Source organism: Budorcas taxicolor, chromosome 3 (genome assembly GCF_023091745.1).
Source record: "Budorcas taxicolor isolate Tak-1 chromosome 3, Takin1.1, whole genome shotgun sequence".
NCBI classification, from domain to species: Eukaryota; Metazoa; Chordata; class Mammalia; order Artiodactyla; family Bovidae; genus Budorcas; species Budorcas taxicolor.
Genome location: NC_068912.1, coordinates 82,760,811 through 82,776,763, shown reverse-complemented (window position 1 = coordinate 82,776,763; position 15,953 = coordinate 82,760,811). Strand labels below are relative to the sequence as shown.

At 36.0% G+C, this 15,953-nt stretch overlaps 1 protein-coding gene across 1 annotated transcript in view; it reads left to right on the top strand.

The window, feature by feature from the left end:
- Positions 1-6,358: 6,358 nt before the first annotated feature.
- ATG4C (autophagy related 4C cysteine peptidase) overlaps positions 6,359-15,953 on the top strand; it is a 72,047-nt gene continuing 62,452 nt past the window's right edge. Inside the window, exon 1 of the mRNA XM_052637662.1 lies at positions 6,359-6,434. Coding sequence (XP_052493622.1) covers positions 6,359-6,434 — 76 coding nt within the window. The remainder of the gene's footprint in view (positions 6,435-15,953) is intronic.

Below are 15,953 nucleotides of genomic sequence, written 5' to 3'. Positions count from 1 at the left end.
TTGTTCTTCAGTATAATGTTGGCTATTTTGTGTCTTCTGCCTCTCCATATAAATGTCTCCAGTTTGTCAGTGTCCACGAAATGACTCACTGGAACTTTGATTGAGATTGTATTGAATCTATAGATCAGTTATGGAAGAGTGGACATATTGACAGCATTGAGTCTTCCTAGCCATGAATATTTTTCCATTTGGCATTTTGGTATTCTTCGGTATTTCTCAGAGTTTTGTACTTTTCCTCATGTAGATATTGTATATATTTTGTTTGATTTATATCTATTTAATATTTTTTGAGTGCTAATATAAATGGTAATGTCTTTTAAAATTCTAGTTGCTGCTTGCTCATTGCTGGTATATAGGAAAGTGATTAACTTTTGTGCATTAACTTTGTATCCTACAGCCTTGCTGAAATCACTTATTATTTCTAGCAGTTTTTGTTGTTGTTGTTGTTCTTGTTGATTCTTTAAAATATCCACTGGAGATAATCATGTCATTTATGAAGAAAGACAGTTTTATTTCTTCTCAGTGTATATACCTTTTACAGCCTTTTACTGACTTACTGCATTAGCTATGATTTCATGTACAGGCCTTTTGTCTCCTTAAGTACATTTATCCCTAGATATTTTATTCTTTTTGATTTGATGATAAGTGGGATTGTTTCCTTAATTTCTCTTTCTGATCATTCATTTTTAATGTATAGAAATGCAACAGATTTCTTTGTATTAATTTTGTATCCTGCAACTTTTCTGAAACAACTGATAAGTTCTAGTAGCTTTTTAGTAGCATTTTTAGAATTTTCTATGTTTAGTATCACAAATTAATATAAATTTAATATGTATAGTATAAGGATGTGACATATATATCATGAAATGATTGTCACAATAAGTTTAGTGACTAGTCATCATCTCCTATAGATACAAAATTAAAGAAATTTTTTTCTTGTGATGAGAATTCTTAGGATTTATTCTGTTAATAATGTTCATATATAACATACAAAATTATATTTGTCATGTTGTGCATTACATCTCTAGTACTTTTAAGTGGAAGTTTATATCTTTTGACTGTCTTCTTCTAATTTCTTCTCTGCTCACCCCTTGCCTCTGGTAAGCACAAATCTAATCTCTTTTCTTTGAGTTTGTTTTTGACATGTAATTGACTGACAACATTTGTTCCTGTTTTACAACACAATATAAGCAATATCATATGATATTTGTCTTTGTCTGGTTTACTTCACTTCGTATGATATTCTCTAGGTCCATGTATGTTGTGGCAGATGGCATTATTTCACTCTTTTTTTTTTTTTTTTTTTTTACAGCTGAGTACCATTCCATTGTGTATGCACCACATCTTTATCATTTATCTGTCAGTGGACATTTAGGTTGCTTCCATGTCTTGGCTGTTGTAAATAGTGTTGCAGTGAACATTGAACATTGGGTTGCATATCTTTTTGAACTGCGGTATTGTCTGGATATATGTCCATGAGTGAGATTGCAGGATCATATGGTAGTTTTGTTTTTAGTTTTTTAAAGACCCTCCAGTCTCTTCAGTAAGTAGTGTTGAGAAAACTGGACAGCTGTTTGTAAAAGAATGAAATTAGAACATTCTCTAACACCACACACAAAAATAAATTAAAAAATGGATTAAAGACCTAAATGTGAGACTGGACACTATAAAACTAGAGGAAAACATAGAACACTCTTTGAGATTACAGCAGTATCTTTTTGGATGTGTCTTCTAGAGTGATGGAGGTGAAAAAAAAAATAAATGGGATCTAATTAAACTTAAGAGCTTTTGCACAGTGATGGAAACCATAAACAAAAGAAAAAGACAATGCACAGAGTGAGAGAAAATATTTGCAAATGATGTGACTGACAAAGGATTAACCTCTAAAATATACAAAGCAGCTCATACAATTCAATATCAAAAAACCAAACACACCACCAAAAAATGGGTAAAAGATCTAAATAGGCATTTCTCCAAAGAAGACGTACAGATGGCTGACAGGCACATGAAGAGATGCTCAACATCGCTAATTATTAGAGAAATGCAATCAAAACTACAGTGAAGTATCACCCCACACTGGTCAGAATGGCCATCGCCCAAAAGTTTTAAAATAGTAAATTCTGGAGAGGGTGTAGACAGAAGGGAACTTTCCTACATTGTTGGTGGAAGTGTAAATTGGTACAGCCACTATGGAGAACAGTGTAGTGGTTCCTTACACTCTCTTAAACATTTTTGATTTAGGAGATTCATGGTTGGTGGCTTTTTAAAGCTAAACTTTTAAAATTCTAAACATTACATATATTCTCTGTGTAAGATTTGGAAAATGTGAGCCATAGTGATATAAAAATAATCAGTCACAGTTTGTTAGGGAAACTGTTGTCATTGGTATACTTTTTTTAAAAACTTCCTCGCCTCCCTCTGAGATCCCAACCAGTAAGTATTTTATGATACATGAAGTTTTAGGTTTTGTGTATTGTTTCCCCATTTTCACAGACTCTTCAGGGGCGTATTAAATGGATATATAGTCCATCATACAGATTCGCTATGTGTAATTCACACATTTTATAAACTTTACTCCTACTTTTCCAAATTTTGTTAAATAATGCACTTTTGGGAGGAAATTTTTCTCCTTTATTCTCATTGTCAATTAAAGAATTCTAAATATAGCAGGTAAAATACTGCTACTTTTCATTAATTTATCAGTTTGTGATTTACTTAAATTTATTTTGAGGACCAATTGTGTGTCAGGCACAATTTAAGGACACTTAAAAAGTTGACTGGCTAATGTAAGAGAATGTAAGAAACAAATGATTATAACGTGTGATGAGTACTGTGATAGAGGAAGACATAGGACCCTAAGGGACTAAAAAGAGGGACTTCTGTATTGGTTTGAAGTTGGGACAAGGGTAGAAAATTTACTGATCTTACCAGAGGAGGATAAATTTTTTTTCTTTTTTAAAAAAAATTAATGTATTTATTTAAATTGAGGATAATTACTTTACACCATTGTAATGATTTTTTTCCATACATAAGCAAATTGGCCAAAGGTATACATGTATCCCCCTATCCTGAACCCCCCCTCCCAGCGCCCTCTCCACACCATGCCTCTAGGTTGTCCTAGAGCACCGGCTTTGGGTGCTCTGCTTCATGCATCAAACTCACACTGGTCATCTGTTTTATATATGGTAATGTATATGTTTCAATGCTATTCTCTCAAATCTTCCCACCCTTTCCTTCTCCCAGAGTCCAAAAGTGTTCTTTACGTCTGCGTCTCCTTTGCTGCCCTGCATGTAGGATCGTTGGTACCATCTTTCTAAATTCCATATATATGTGTTAATATACAGTATTTGTCTTTCTCTTTCTGACTGACTTCACTCTTATGGACCCTGGGTTCATCCACCTCATTAGAACTGACTCAAATGCATTTCTTTTTTTATAGCTGAGTAATATTCTATTGTGTACATGTACCAAAATGTCCTTATCCATTCCTCTGCAGATGAACATCCAGGTTGCTTCCATGTCCTAGCTACTGTAAATAGTGCTGCAGTGAACATTGGGATACATGTGTCTCTTTCAATTCTGGTTTCCTTGGGGAATATGCCCAGCAGTGGGATTGCTGGGTCATATGGCAGTTTTATTCCCAGTTTTTTAAGGAATCTGAGGAGGACAAACTTAAACTGGGTCTTAGTATTTATGATATAAGGCCATCAAAAAGTGAGGGTAAGCTGAAAGGCATTCTAGGTGGAGGAAACGGTGCATGCAAAGGCAAGGAGGTATTAGCATGTCAAGTTTAGGAAGCTTTCATATTAATATTAAAATGGCTTCTGTCTATGGTGCATGTGAGGGAGTGGCAAGAGAGAAAGCTGAGTAAGTGGGCAGATGTAATTTCATGAAGGGCTTTGAATATCATCCTTAAGGCTGGGGTGTCATCATGAACGAGGCAGAATCGTTGAGAAACATGTTTATAGCTCTGGCTCTTCCATTTGTACATCAGCAGTTCTCAACAGCTCTAGCCCAAACCTCAGCTTTGAGTTCCAGATCTATATATCCAACTGCCTTGATGGCCTCTTTAAGAATGTCTAGGAAGTAAACTCCATGAAAGCAAGAATTTTACTCCTTTTGTCCTAAGCTGTATCTGCTTTTCTTAGAACAGTGCCTGGCAATAAGTTACCCCGAGTGATTCAATTCAAAAGGGAACGATTCCTTACTATATCTCAGAGGTGTCTCGAATTCCACATAAATCCAGGTCGTGATCTTATCCCTCTAATCTGCCCTTCTCCTGATGTTGCTTATTTAAGGGATTGGCACCATCTATTTAATTTCACAAGGTAGAAACCTGAGTATATCTTTGACATATTTCTCTTTTTCACCTTTCACATTCATTTTATCACCAAGACCAAATGAATTTTTGACCCATTTCTTCGTGTGCCCATTTGTCTCCATCTCCACTGCTCTAGTCCAGGCTACCATCTTTCTCCTCATCCTATACAATAATAGTAAACTTTCACCCTTTACTCTTGTCCCTTTTCAATCTGTTTTCTCTGTGTTGGAGTGTAAAAAAAAAAAAAAATCACACAAACCCACAGAATCAGATTCTGACATTCCTGTTTGCATCCATTGCTCTTTGCATAAAGAACAAAATTTTTAACACAGGATGCAGGGCCCTGTGTGCTCTGGACCATGTCTAACCCAATAGCCACACACATGTCACTTTTTTGGACTCTGCTCCTTAGTCTCACTGACTTTTTAAATTCTTCTACTGAATCATGCTTTCTTCTGCCATAATTGTAATGTTTAATTAGTAACTTCCAATACATATTGTAAAATGGAATATGTATCGTTAGAGAAGCGAATGTACCAATCCCATTGAGCTGATATTTATAATTCTGAAAGGATAGTGTTCTATGTGGCATTGCTTTGCTTTCCTTTTCTTTTATAATTTTTTTTTTTTTTGGTTGTACTGGATCTTCGTTGCTGCATGCAGGTTTTCTCTAGTTGTGGAGAGTGGGGACTACTGTTTTTTGCAGCATGTGGCCTCACTGTAGTGACTTCTTTTGTGGAGCATGGGCCCTAGGGTCTGCAGACTTTTGTAACTGTGGCATGTGAACGCAGTGAATGCAGCTCCTGAGCTCTAGAGCACAGGCCAAGTAGTTGTGGCATATGGGCTTGGTTGCTCCTTGGTATGTGGGATCTTCCTGGACCAGGGATCAAACCTGTGTCTCCTGCTTTGGCAGGCAGATTCTTTACCACTGAGCTACTAGGGAAGGCCCTGTATTCTTTTCTTGAAAAGAAAACTATCTGTGAATTATTACAAATAAACTGGAGTATTTTCAGTAATAATTTGTTCTTCTTTCAAATTACATATAACATATCTCAATTTTCCATCAAGTCATTTAAAAAACAAATACCTATAAGCTACATTTATTCTTGTTTTAGAGTAAGAAAGCATTGTCTGTTGTAAATTTAAGCCTTTCTATTTTTTAAAAAAATGCTGCTGTAAGAAGGATATATAGGAAATGCCTTAATTTAAAAAAATGATTAGGCTTTATATGAAAGCAGTGACTTAATAACTGGAAAAGGCAATGGCAAGCCACTCCAGTACTCTTGCCTGGAAAATTCCATTGACAGAGGAGCCTGATAGGCTGCAGTCCATGGGGTTGCTAAGCATTGGACATGACTGAGCAACTTCACTTTGACTTTTCACTTTGATGCATTGGAGAAGGAAATGGCAACCCACTCCAGTGTTCTTGCCTGGAGAATCCCAGGGACAGGGGAGCCTGGTGGGCTGCCGTCTATGGGGTCGCACAGAGTCGGACACGACTGAAGTGACTTAGCAGCAGTAGCAATGGGGAGTTATTGTTTGGATTTATGTGATAACTTTTTTAAACATTTATTTATTTATTATTATTTATTTTGGCCGTGCCTGGTCTTAGTTTTGGCATACAGATCATAGATCTTCATTGTAGCATGCAAACTGTTATTTGTGGCATGTGGGGTCTAGTTCCCCGACCAGGGATTGAACCTGGGCCCCATGCATTGGGGGCACAGAGTCTTAGCCACTGGACCACCAGGGAAGTCTCTTGTGTGATAATTTCTATTGTTGTATATTTGGTATTAAATATATTTTGTAATTGAAATATGTATGTATATATTATTTTTTATTCTGTAAAATGAAAAATTTGTTTGCTCATTTCTAGTTTAAATTGTATTTAATAGCTTAAGTAACTTTAGCAGGTATTACACCACAGAATATGTACTCATTACTTATTTTTCTTTAACTTTTTCTTCATGTCAGAGCAAAAGACTAAACTTACAGAAGAATGCAATCAAGTGATGGCTTTTTCTTTAGAATCTGAATATGGAGGCCACAGGAACAGATGATGTCGATAAGCTGAAAACTAAATTTATATCTGCTTGGAACAACATGAAATATAGTAAGTATCATGATTTGAAAATTATGTAATCCAAAGAAATATTTGAAGATATGTATTATCTCCCTTATTCAGTCAGTAACAATTGCTGAGGTTTTCCTTGAATGAAATATTTCTGTAAGGAATAAAAATAATATATTCTCTATATATGTCAGTTACAAATAATATATAGAAAATAATATATTCTCTATATATGTCAGTTACAAAGTATATAAGAATACTTCCTAAAGAAAGAGCCAAATATCCTCATAAATATTGCTTAGAAACTCAGGTCCTTTAAAAAAGAAAATGCCAAAGCAGATATAATTTATTCAGGTAACGGATACTACCTCAGTTTTTCAGACTCAATTTCAGGCAGCCTCATGTCTGATCCAGGAACCAATCAAAATAGATACCTGAACACAGAAAGCAGACCGTATAAAGTTCATACTCTGATACATATAACTTCCTTCTAGGAGCACACTCAGACAATTATAGCTTAGTTATTCTTGGTTTGCATAGAGGTCTGGTAAGGATCATATGGTTGTTTTGAAGCCTACTTCAGACTGGAAACAGACTGTCGATGAAGAATCATTCAAAGGTGGAGAAATATTCAGAGAATTATTGTCAACAGGAAGAAGTTCATATCCATAAAATAGGAATGGAAAAATTTAGTAAAACCCGTAGGCAGTGCAAATTCAAGTAAAACACAGTTGGCTGTTGACTCCTGATTCACTGGAAATCATGGCCAGCTAGCTATTTAGACAGTTAAAACTTGGTAATAACTTAACATTGCGTTTTGAAGATTATAGACATTAATTTTTTGAAAATTTGAGATAAATCATTTGCTACTAAAATTCACCCTTTTAAAGGGTATAATTCAGTGGTTTTTTAGTATATGCACAGAAATGTACAACCATCGTCACTAACTCGAGAACATTTTTATCACCCCTCCAAGTTACCCTGTACCCATTAGCAGTATAAGAATACTCCCTATTCTTCCCCATCTCTCTCCAATCCCTGACATCCACCATGCTACTTTCTGCCTCTATAGATTTGCCTATTCTGGACTTTTCATATAAATGCTATCACATAACTTGTGGTCTTTTGTTTTTGACTCCTTTCACTTAGCACAGTGTTTTCAAAGTTCATCCATGTTGTTGCATGTATGTATCAATACCTCATTCTCTTATATGGTTGAGTGCTGTTTCACTGTATGGATATATGCCATTTTCTTTACTCACTCATTAGTTGATAGACATTTGGGTTATTTCTACTTTTTGGCTATATGAATAGTACTGCTGTGAATATTGTGTACAAGTTTTTGTGTAAACTTAGTTTCAGTTCTCTTGGCTATATTCCTAGGAGTAAAATTACTGGATCATATATTAACTCTAAGTTTAACTTTTCAAGGAACTACCCAACTGTTTGGACTATTATACACTGCTACAGCAATGTTTGAAGGTTTAAATTTCTCTATATCCTCAGCAGTACTTGTTAATGTCCATCTTTTAATTAGATCCATTTTAGTGAGTGTGAAATATCTCACTGTAAGTTTGATTTGCATTTCCCTGATGACTGTATGAAGGTAAGTGTCTTATCATGTGTTTATTAGCCATTTGTATGTATTCTTTGAAGATATGTCCATTTAATTTTTTACACGTCTTAAGATTGGGTTGTCTTTTTATTATTGGGTTGTAAGTGTTCTTTATATATTCTAGATGAAAGTCCCCCAGCAAAAATATGATTTGCAGATATTTTTTCTCAATCTTGAATTGTCTTTTCACTTTCTTAATAGTGTCCACTAAAGCATAAAACTTTGCTTTTGATGAGGCCCACTTTACCTATTTTTTTCTTTGTTGTTATGCTTTTGATGCTGTATTTAAGAAATGTTGATTAAATCAAGATCATGAAGTTTTACACCTATTTTTAAAGATATTTTTTCTTTTTAGCTCTTCTATTTAGGTCCTTGATCCATTTTGAGTTAATTTTTGTATGTGATGTGAGGTAGAAGTTCCACTTCATTCTTTGTATGTGGCTGTCTAGTTGTCATAGCACCATTTGTTTAGAAGAATATTCTTTTCCCATTGAATGGTCTTGCCACCCTTATCTAAAATCAGTTGACCATAGATGTAAAGGGTTTATTTCTGGACACTCAGTTCTATTCCATTAATCTATATGTTTGTTCTTATGCCAATACAACATTCTCTCACAAACAGTTTAGCTGTTTGTGAGATCTGAAATTGGAAAGTATGATTCCTCCAATTTTGCTCTTCTTTTCCAAGGTTGTTTTAACTATTCTGGATCTCATGCATTTTCCCTATGAATTTTTGATCATCTTATCAATTCTGCAAGAAATTCAGCTAGGATTTTTATATAGATTTTAGTGAATCTATAGATCAATTTTCAGAGTATTGACATATTAACAGAATACTTCCATATTAAGATTTCCAATTCATAGACATGGGATGTCTTTACACTTATTTAGATTTTAAATTTCTTGCCATGACATTTTGTAGTTTTCTGTAAGTCTTACACTTCTTTTGTTAAAGTTATACCTAAATGTTTTATTCTTTTCAATGCTATTTTATTTGTAATATTTTTCCAATTTTTGGCCACACCTTGCAGCATGTGGGATCTTAGTTCCCTGAACAGGGATTGAATCCTCGCCCCTTGCTTTGGAAAGCAGAGTCATAACCCCTGGACCATTGGAGAAGTCCTTCAATGCTATTTTAAAATGGATTGTCTTCTTAATTTCTTTTCATATTCTTTGTTAGTCTATAGAAATACAATTGATTTTTTTGTGATTTGATCATGTGTCTTGTAAACTTGATCTCCTTTATTAGTTCTAATAGGTTTTTGTGGATTCTAGAGGATTTTCTGTGTAAGCTCATGCCATCTGCAAATAGAGACTTACATTCTTTTCAGTCATTTAATCTGATGGATAGGTTATGTGATGAAGATTTCATTTATAAGGTCTGGAAATTATCATACTGGAACTAACACATTTTAGCAGTATTCTAGGAATTGATATTTAAACTATTATATACATATGTGTAGCTTTCCCTATCTAGATATTAAGTGGGTATAGCAAGATTATGGTAATCCCTAATCTCTGAAGAACAGAATGTTCAGGGTAACTGTATGTTACCCTGGAAAAGGGTACCCTCCAGAAGGTACCTTCTGGAGAAGGACATGGCAACTCACCCCAGTATTCTTGCTTGGGAAATCCCATGGACAGGGGAGCCTGGCAGGCTACAGTCCATGGGGTTGCAAAGAGCTGGACACCACTTAGTGACTGAGCAGTCAGTCACATGTTCTAGATAGTTTTGAGTTAGAGAATAGTATTTTAGTTTCGTTTTATTGATGAAAATTATTCTAAAATGTTTAATATGTATCCATTCCTGGCTTAGAGTTTGTATTGTATGGGTGGTTTGTGTGCATGCTAAGGCACTTCAGTCATGTCCCACTTAGTAATCCTCTGGACTATAGCCCACCAGCCTCCTCTGTCTGTGGGATTCTCCAGGCTAGACTACTGGAGTGGGTTGCCATGGTGTCCTCCAGGGGATCTTCCTGACCCAGGGATTGAACCTGTGTCTCTTAGGTCTCCTACACTGGCACATGGGTTCTTTACCATGTGTGGTTTAAGAAGTACTAAAACATTTTTTTGAATTTATTTGTTTTTAATTGAAGAATAATTACTTTACTGTATTATGTTGGTTTCTGCCATACATCACCATGAATCAGCCATAGGTGTCCCCTCCTTCTTGAACCTCTCTCCTATCTCCCATCCCATCTCATCCCTCTAGGTTGTCACAGAGCACCTGTTTGAACTCCCCGAGTCATGCAGCAAATTCTCACTGGCTATCTGTTTCACATATGGTAGTGTATATGTTTCCATGCTACTCTCTCCATTCATCCCACCCTCTCCGTTCCCATGCTGTGACTATTAGTCTGTTTTCTATGCGTCTCCATTGCTGCCCTAGATCTAATAGGTTCATTAGTACCATCTTTCTAGATAGTGTATATATGTGTTAATATATGATATTTGTTTTTCTCTTTCTGACTTCCACCTGATTAGAACTGACTCACATGCATTCCCTTTCATGGCCAAGTAATATTCCATTGTGTATATGTACCACAGCTTCTTTGTCCATGCATCTGTCGTTGGAAAGGGCTTTCCTAGTGGCTCAGACAGTAAAGCGTCTGCCTGTAATACGGGAGACTCAGGTTCTATCCCTGGGTTGGAAAGATCCCCTGGAGAAGGAAATGGCAACCCACTCCAGTACTCTTGCCTGGAAAATCCCATAGATGGAGGAGCCTGGTAGGCTACAGTCCACGGGGTTGCAAAGAGTTGGACACGACTGAGCGACTTCGCTTCGCTTTGCTTCTGTCATTGGATATCTAGGTTGCTTCCATGTCCTAGCTATTGTAAATAGTGCTGCAATGAACATGTGTAGATGGGGTTCGGTTCAGTTCAGTTCAGTTCGGTTGCTCAGTCATGTCCAATTCTTTGTGACCCCATGAATTGCAGCACGCCAGGCCTCCCTGTCCATCACCAACTCCTGGAGTTCACTCAGACTCATGTCCATCGAGTCAGTGATGCCATCCAGCCATCTCATCCTCTGTCGTCCCCTTCTCCTCCTGCCCCCAATCCCTCCCAGCATCAGAGTCTTTTCCAATGAGTCAACTCTTCCCATGAGGTGGCCAAAGTATTGGAGTTTCAGCTTCAGCATCAGTCCTTCCAATGAACACCCAGGACTGATCTCCTTTAGAATGGACTGATTGGATCTCCTTGCAGTCCAAGGGACTCACAAGAGTCTTCTCCAACACCACACTTCAAAAGCATCAATTCTTTGGTGCTCAGCTTTCTTCACAGTCCAACTCTCACATCCATACATGACCACTGGAAAAACTATAGCCTTGACTAGACGGACCTTTCTTGGCCAAGTAATGTCTCTGCTTTTGAATATGCTACCTAGGTTGGTCATAGCTTTCCTTCCAAGGAGTAAGCGTCTTTAATTTCATGGCTGCAGTCACCATCTGCAGTGATTTTGGAGCCCCCAGACATAAAGTCTGACACTGTTTCCACTGTTTCCCCATCTATTTCCTGTGAAGTGATGGGACCAGATGCCATGATCTTCGTTTTCTGAATGTTGAGCTTGAAGCCAACTTTTTCACTCTCCTCTTTCACTCTCATCCAGAGGCTTTTTAGTTCCTCTTCACTTTGTGCCAGAAGGGTGGTGTCATCTGCATATCTGAAGTTATTGATATTTCTCCTGGCAATCTTGATTCCAGCTTGTGCTTCTTCCAGCCCAGCGTTTCTCATGATGTACTCTGCATATAAGTTAAAGAAGCAGGGTGACAATATACAGCCTTGACGTACTCCTTTTCCTATTTGGAACCAGTCTGTTGTTCCATGTCCAGTTCTAACTGCTGCTTCCTGACCTACATACAGATTTCTCAAGAGGCAGGTCAGGTGGTCTGGTATTCCCATGTCTCTCAGAATTTTCCACAGTTTATTGTGATCTACACAGTCATAGTCAATAAAGCAGAAGTAGATGTTTTTCTGGAACTCTCTTGCTTTTTCTATGATTCAGCGGATGTTGGCAATTTGATCTCTGGTTCCTCTGCCTTTTCTAAAACCATCTTGAACCTCTGGAATTTCATGGTTCATGTATTGCTGAAGCCTGGCTTGGAGAATTTTGAGCATTACTTTACTAGCGTGCGAGATGGGGTACAATGTGTCTTTTTCAGTTCTGGTTTCCTCAAGGCAGATACCCTTGATTATTGGGTCATACGGTAGTTTTAGTCCTAGTTTTTTAAGGAGTCTCATACTATCCTCCATAGTGGCTGTATTATTTTACATTCCCACCAGCAATACAAGAGGATTCCCTTTTCTCCACACCCTCTCCAGCATTTATTGTTGATTTTTTGATGGCGGCCATTCTAATCAGTATGAGATGATACCTCATTGTAGTTTTGATTTGCATTTCTCTAATAATGAGCGATATTGAGCATTTTTTCATGTGCTTATTAGCCATCTGTACGTCTTTGTAGAAATGTCTGTTTAGGTCTCCTCCCCACTTTTTGATTGGGTTGTTTGTTTCTCTGGTATCGAGTGGCACAAGCTGCTTGTATATTTTGGAAATTAATCCTTTGTCAGTTGTTTCATTTGCTATTGTTTCCTCCCCATCTGAGGATTATCTTTTCAGCTTGTTTATAGCTTCCTTTGCTGTGCGAATGTTTTTATGTTTAATTAGGTCCCACTTGTTTATTTTTGTTTTAATTTCCATTCTACTCAAGGGAGGTGGGTCATAATAGGACCTTGCTGTGATTTATGTCATACAGTGTTCTGCCTATGTTTTCCTCTAAGAGTTTTATAGTTTCTGGTCTTACATTTAGGTCTTTAAGCCATTTTGAGTTATCTTTCTATATGGTGTTAGGAAATGTTCTAATTTCATTGTTTTTACATGTAACTGTCCAGTTTTCCCAGCACCACTTATTGAAGACCCTATCTTTTCTCCATTATATATTCTTGCCTTGTTTGTCAATGATAAGGTGCCCATAGGTGTGTGGGTTTATCTCTGGGCTTTTATCTTGTTCCATTGGTCTGTATTTCTTTTTATTTTGTGCCAGTACCATACTGTCTTGATGACTGAAGCTTTGCTGTATAGTCTGAAGTTAGGAAGGTTGATTCCTTGAACTTCATTCTTATTTCTCAAGATTGCTTTGGCTATTCGGAGTCTTTTGTATTTCCATATGAATTATGAATTTTTTTGTTTTAGTTCTGTGAGAAATGCCATCGGTAATTTGATAGGGATTGTTTTTGGTAGTATAGTCATTTTCATAATATTAATTCTTCCAACCCAGGCACATGGAATATCTCTTCATTGTTTATGTCATCTTAGATTTCTTTCATCAGTGTCTTACAGTTTTCCTCTCCTTAGTTAGGTTTATTCCTAGGTATTTTATTCTTTTGGTTACAGTGGTAAATGGGATTGCTTCCTTAACTTCTGTTTCTGACTTTTCATTGTTAGTGTATAGGAACACAATTGATTTCTGGGTATTGATTTTCTTTCCTGTGACTTTACTGAATTCACTGATTAGCTCTAGCAATTTTCTGACACTATTTTAGGGTTTTCTGTGTGTAGTTCATGTTATCTGCAAACAGTGAGAGTTTTACTTCTTTTCCAATCTGGATTCTTTTTTTTTTCTTTTTCTTCTCTGATTGCTGTGGCTAGGACTTCCAAACCTATGTTGAATAATATTGGCAAGAGTGGGCACCCTTGTCTTATTTCTGATCTAGGTGAAATGCCTTCAGTTTTTCACCATTGAGATTAATATGTGCTCTGGGTTTATCATATATGGCCTTTATTGTGTTGAGGTAGCTTCCTTCTGTGCCCATTTTTTGAATAATTTTTATCAAATGGGTGCTGAATTTTGTCAAAAGCTTTTTCTGCAAATTTTGAGATTATCATATTACTTTTATCTTTCAGTTTGTTAATATGGTATATCATATTGATTGATTTGTGTATATTGAAGAATACTTGCATCCCTGGGATAAACCCAACTTGATCATGGTGTATGATCTTTTGAATGTGTTGTGTTGTATGATGTTTGAATATGTTGAGGATTTTTGCATCTATGTTCATCAGTGATATTGGCCTATAATTTTCTCTTTTTTGGTGATGTCTTTATCTGGTTTTGGTATCAAGGTGATGGTAGCCTTGTAGAATGAGTTTGGAAGTGTTCCTTTCTCTGCAATTTTTTGGAAGTTTGAGAAGGAAGGCATCAGCTCTTCTCTGAATGTTTCATAGAATTCACCTGTGAAGCCATCTGGCCCTGGGCTTTTGTTTTTGGGGAGATTTTTGATCACAGTTTCGATTTCAGTGCTTGTGATTGGCTTGTTCATAATTTCTATTTCTTTCTGGTTCAGTCTTGGAAGGTTGAACTTGTCTAAGAATCTGTCCATTTCTTTCAGATTGTCCTTAATACTGACATAAAATTGCCTATAATAGTCTTCTATGATCCTTTGTATTGTTGTGTTGTCTGTTGTAACCTCTCCTTTTTAATTTCTAATTTTGTTAATTTGATTCTTCTCCCTTTTTTTCTTGATAAGTTTGGCTAATGATTTGTCAATTTTATTTATCTTCTTGAATAACCAGCTTTTAGTTCCATTAATCTTTGTTATTGTTTTCTTCATTTCTTTTTCATTTATTTCTTCTCTAATCTTTATAGTTTATTTCCTTCTACTAACTTTGGGTTTTTTTTTTATTTTTCTTTTTCCAGTGTCAAGTTATGTTGTCTATTTTGTGTTTTTCTTGTTTCTTGAGATTGGATTGTATTGCTATAAATTTCCCTCTTAGAACTGCTTTTGCTGCATCCCATAGGTTTTGAGTCACTGTTTTCATTGTTATTTTTTTCTAGGAATTTTTTGATTTCCCTTTTTATTTCTTCAGTGACTAGTTGATTATTTGGAAATGTGTTGTTTAATCTCCATGTGTTTGTATTCTTAAGTTTTTTTTTTCTGTAATTTTTATCTAGGTATTGTGGTCAGAAAAGATGATTGATTTCAGTTTTCTTAAGTTTACTGAGACTTGATTTGTAACCCACAGTGTGGTCTGTCTTGGAGAATGTTCCATGTGCACTTGAGAAGAAAGTGTATTTTTCTGTATTTGGCTGGGATGTCCTAAAGATATCAGTTAGGTTCATCTGGTTGAATGTGTCATTTTATTTATTTATTTATTTAAAATATAAATTTATTTATTTTAATTGGAGGTTAATTACTTTACAATATTGTATGGTTTTGCCATACATCAACATGAATCCGCCACAGGTATACACGTGTTCCCCATCCTGAACCCCATTTTAAAGCTTGTGTTTCCTTATTAATTTTCTGTTTTGATGATCTGTCCATTGGTGTAAGTGAGGTGTTAAAGTCCCCTACTATTATTGTGTTACTGTAGTTTCCCCTTTTATGTTTGTTAGTGTTTGTCTTGTGTATTGAGGTGCTGTTATGTTGGATGCATAAATATTTACAGTTGTTATGTCTTCTTCTTGGATTGATCCCTTAATCATTATGTAGTGAAGAAGGACTGAAATTGATTGAGCACCAACCAGTATATTATAGCTTATGTACCTTATCAATTAAATCTCATATCTTTCTGAGTTAGAGATCTTTCTGGGATTTATATCTCCTATCTTTTTAAGGTTTTCCTTTTTTGGAAATTAGAAAACTGAGATTGACATGCTCAAGGTCACGTATCTAGATGAGTCTTGAAACTGTATTCAAGTCCAGCCTCCCTTGGCTCCCTATTCTTGCTGTTTTCTGGATACACTGAACATAATTTAGAATTATTTTTTTATCGATGTCAGTATTATGATATGAAGACAGAACTAGAAATGGCATAACACTTACATTTTAAAAGAGACTGGACCTTACTTTTTTGAAAAAATATTTAATTTTTGCTTTCCTCCCCACCCCCTTATTTACATGTCTTTATGAGGTATATAAACTTGATTTCCTTTTTAAAATATTAA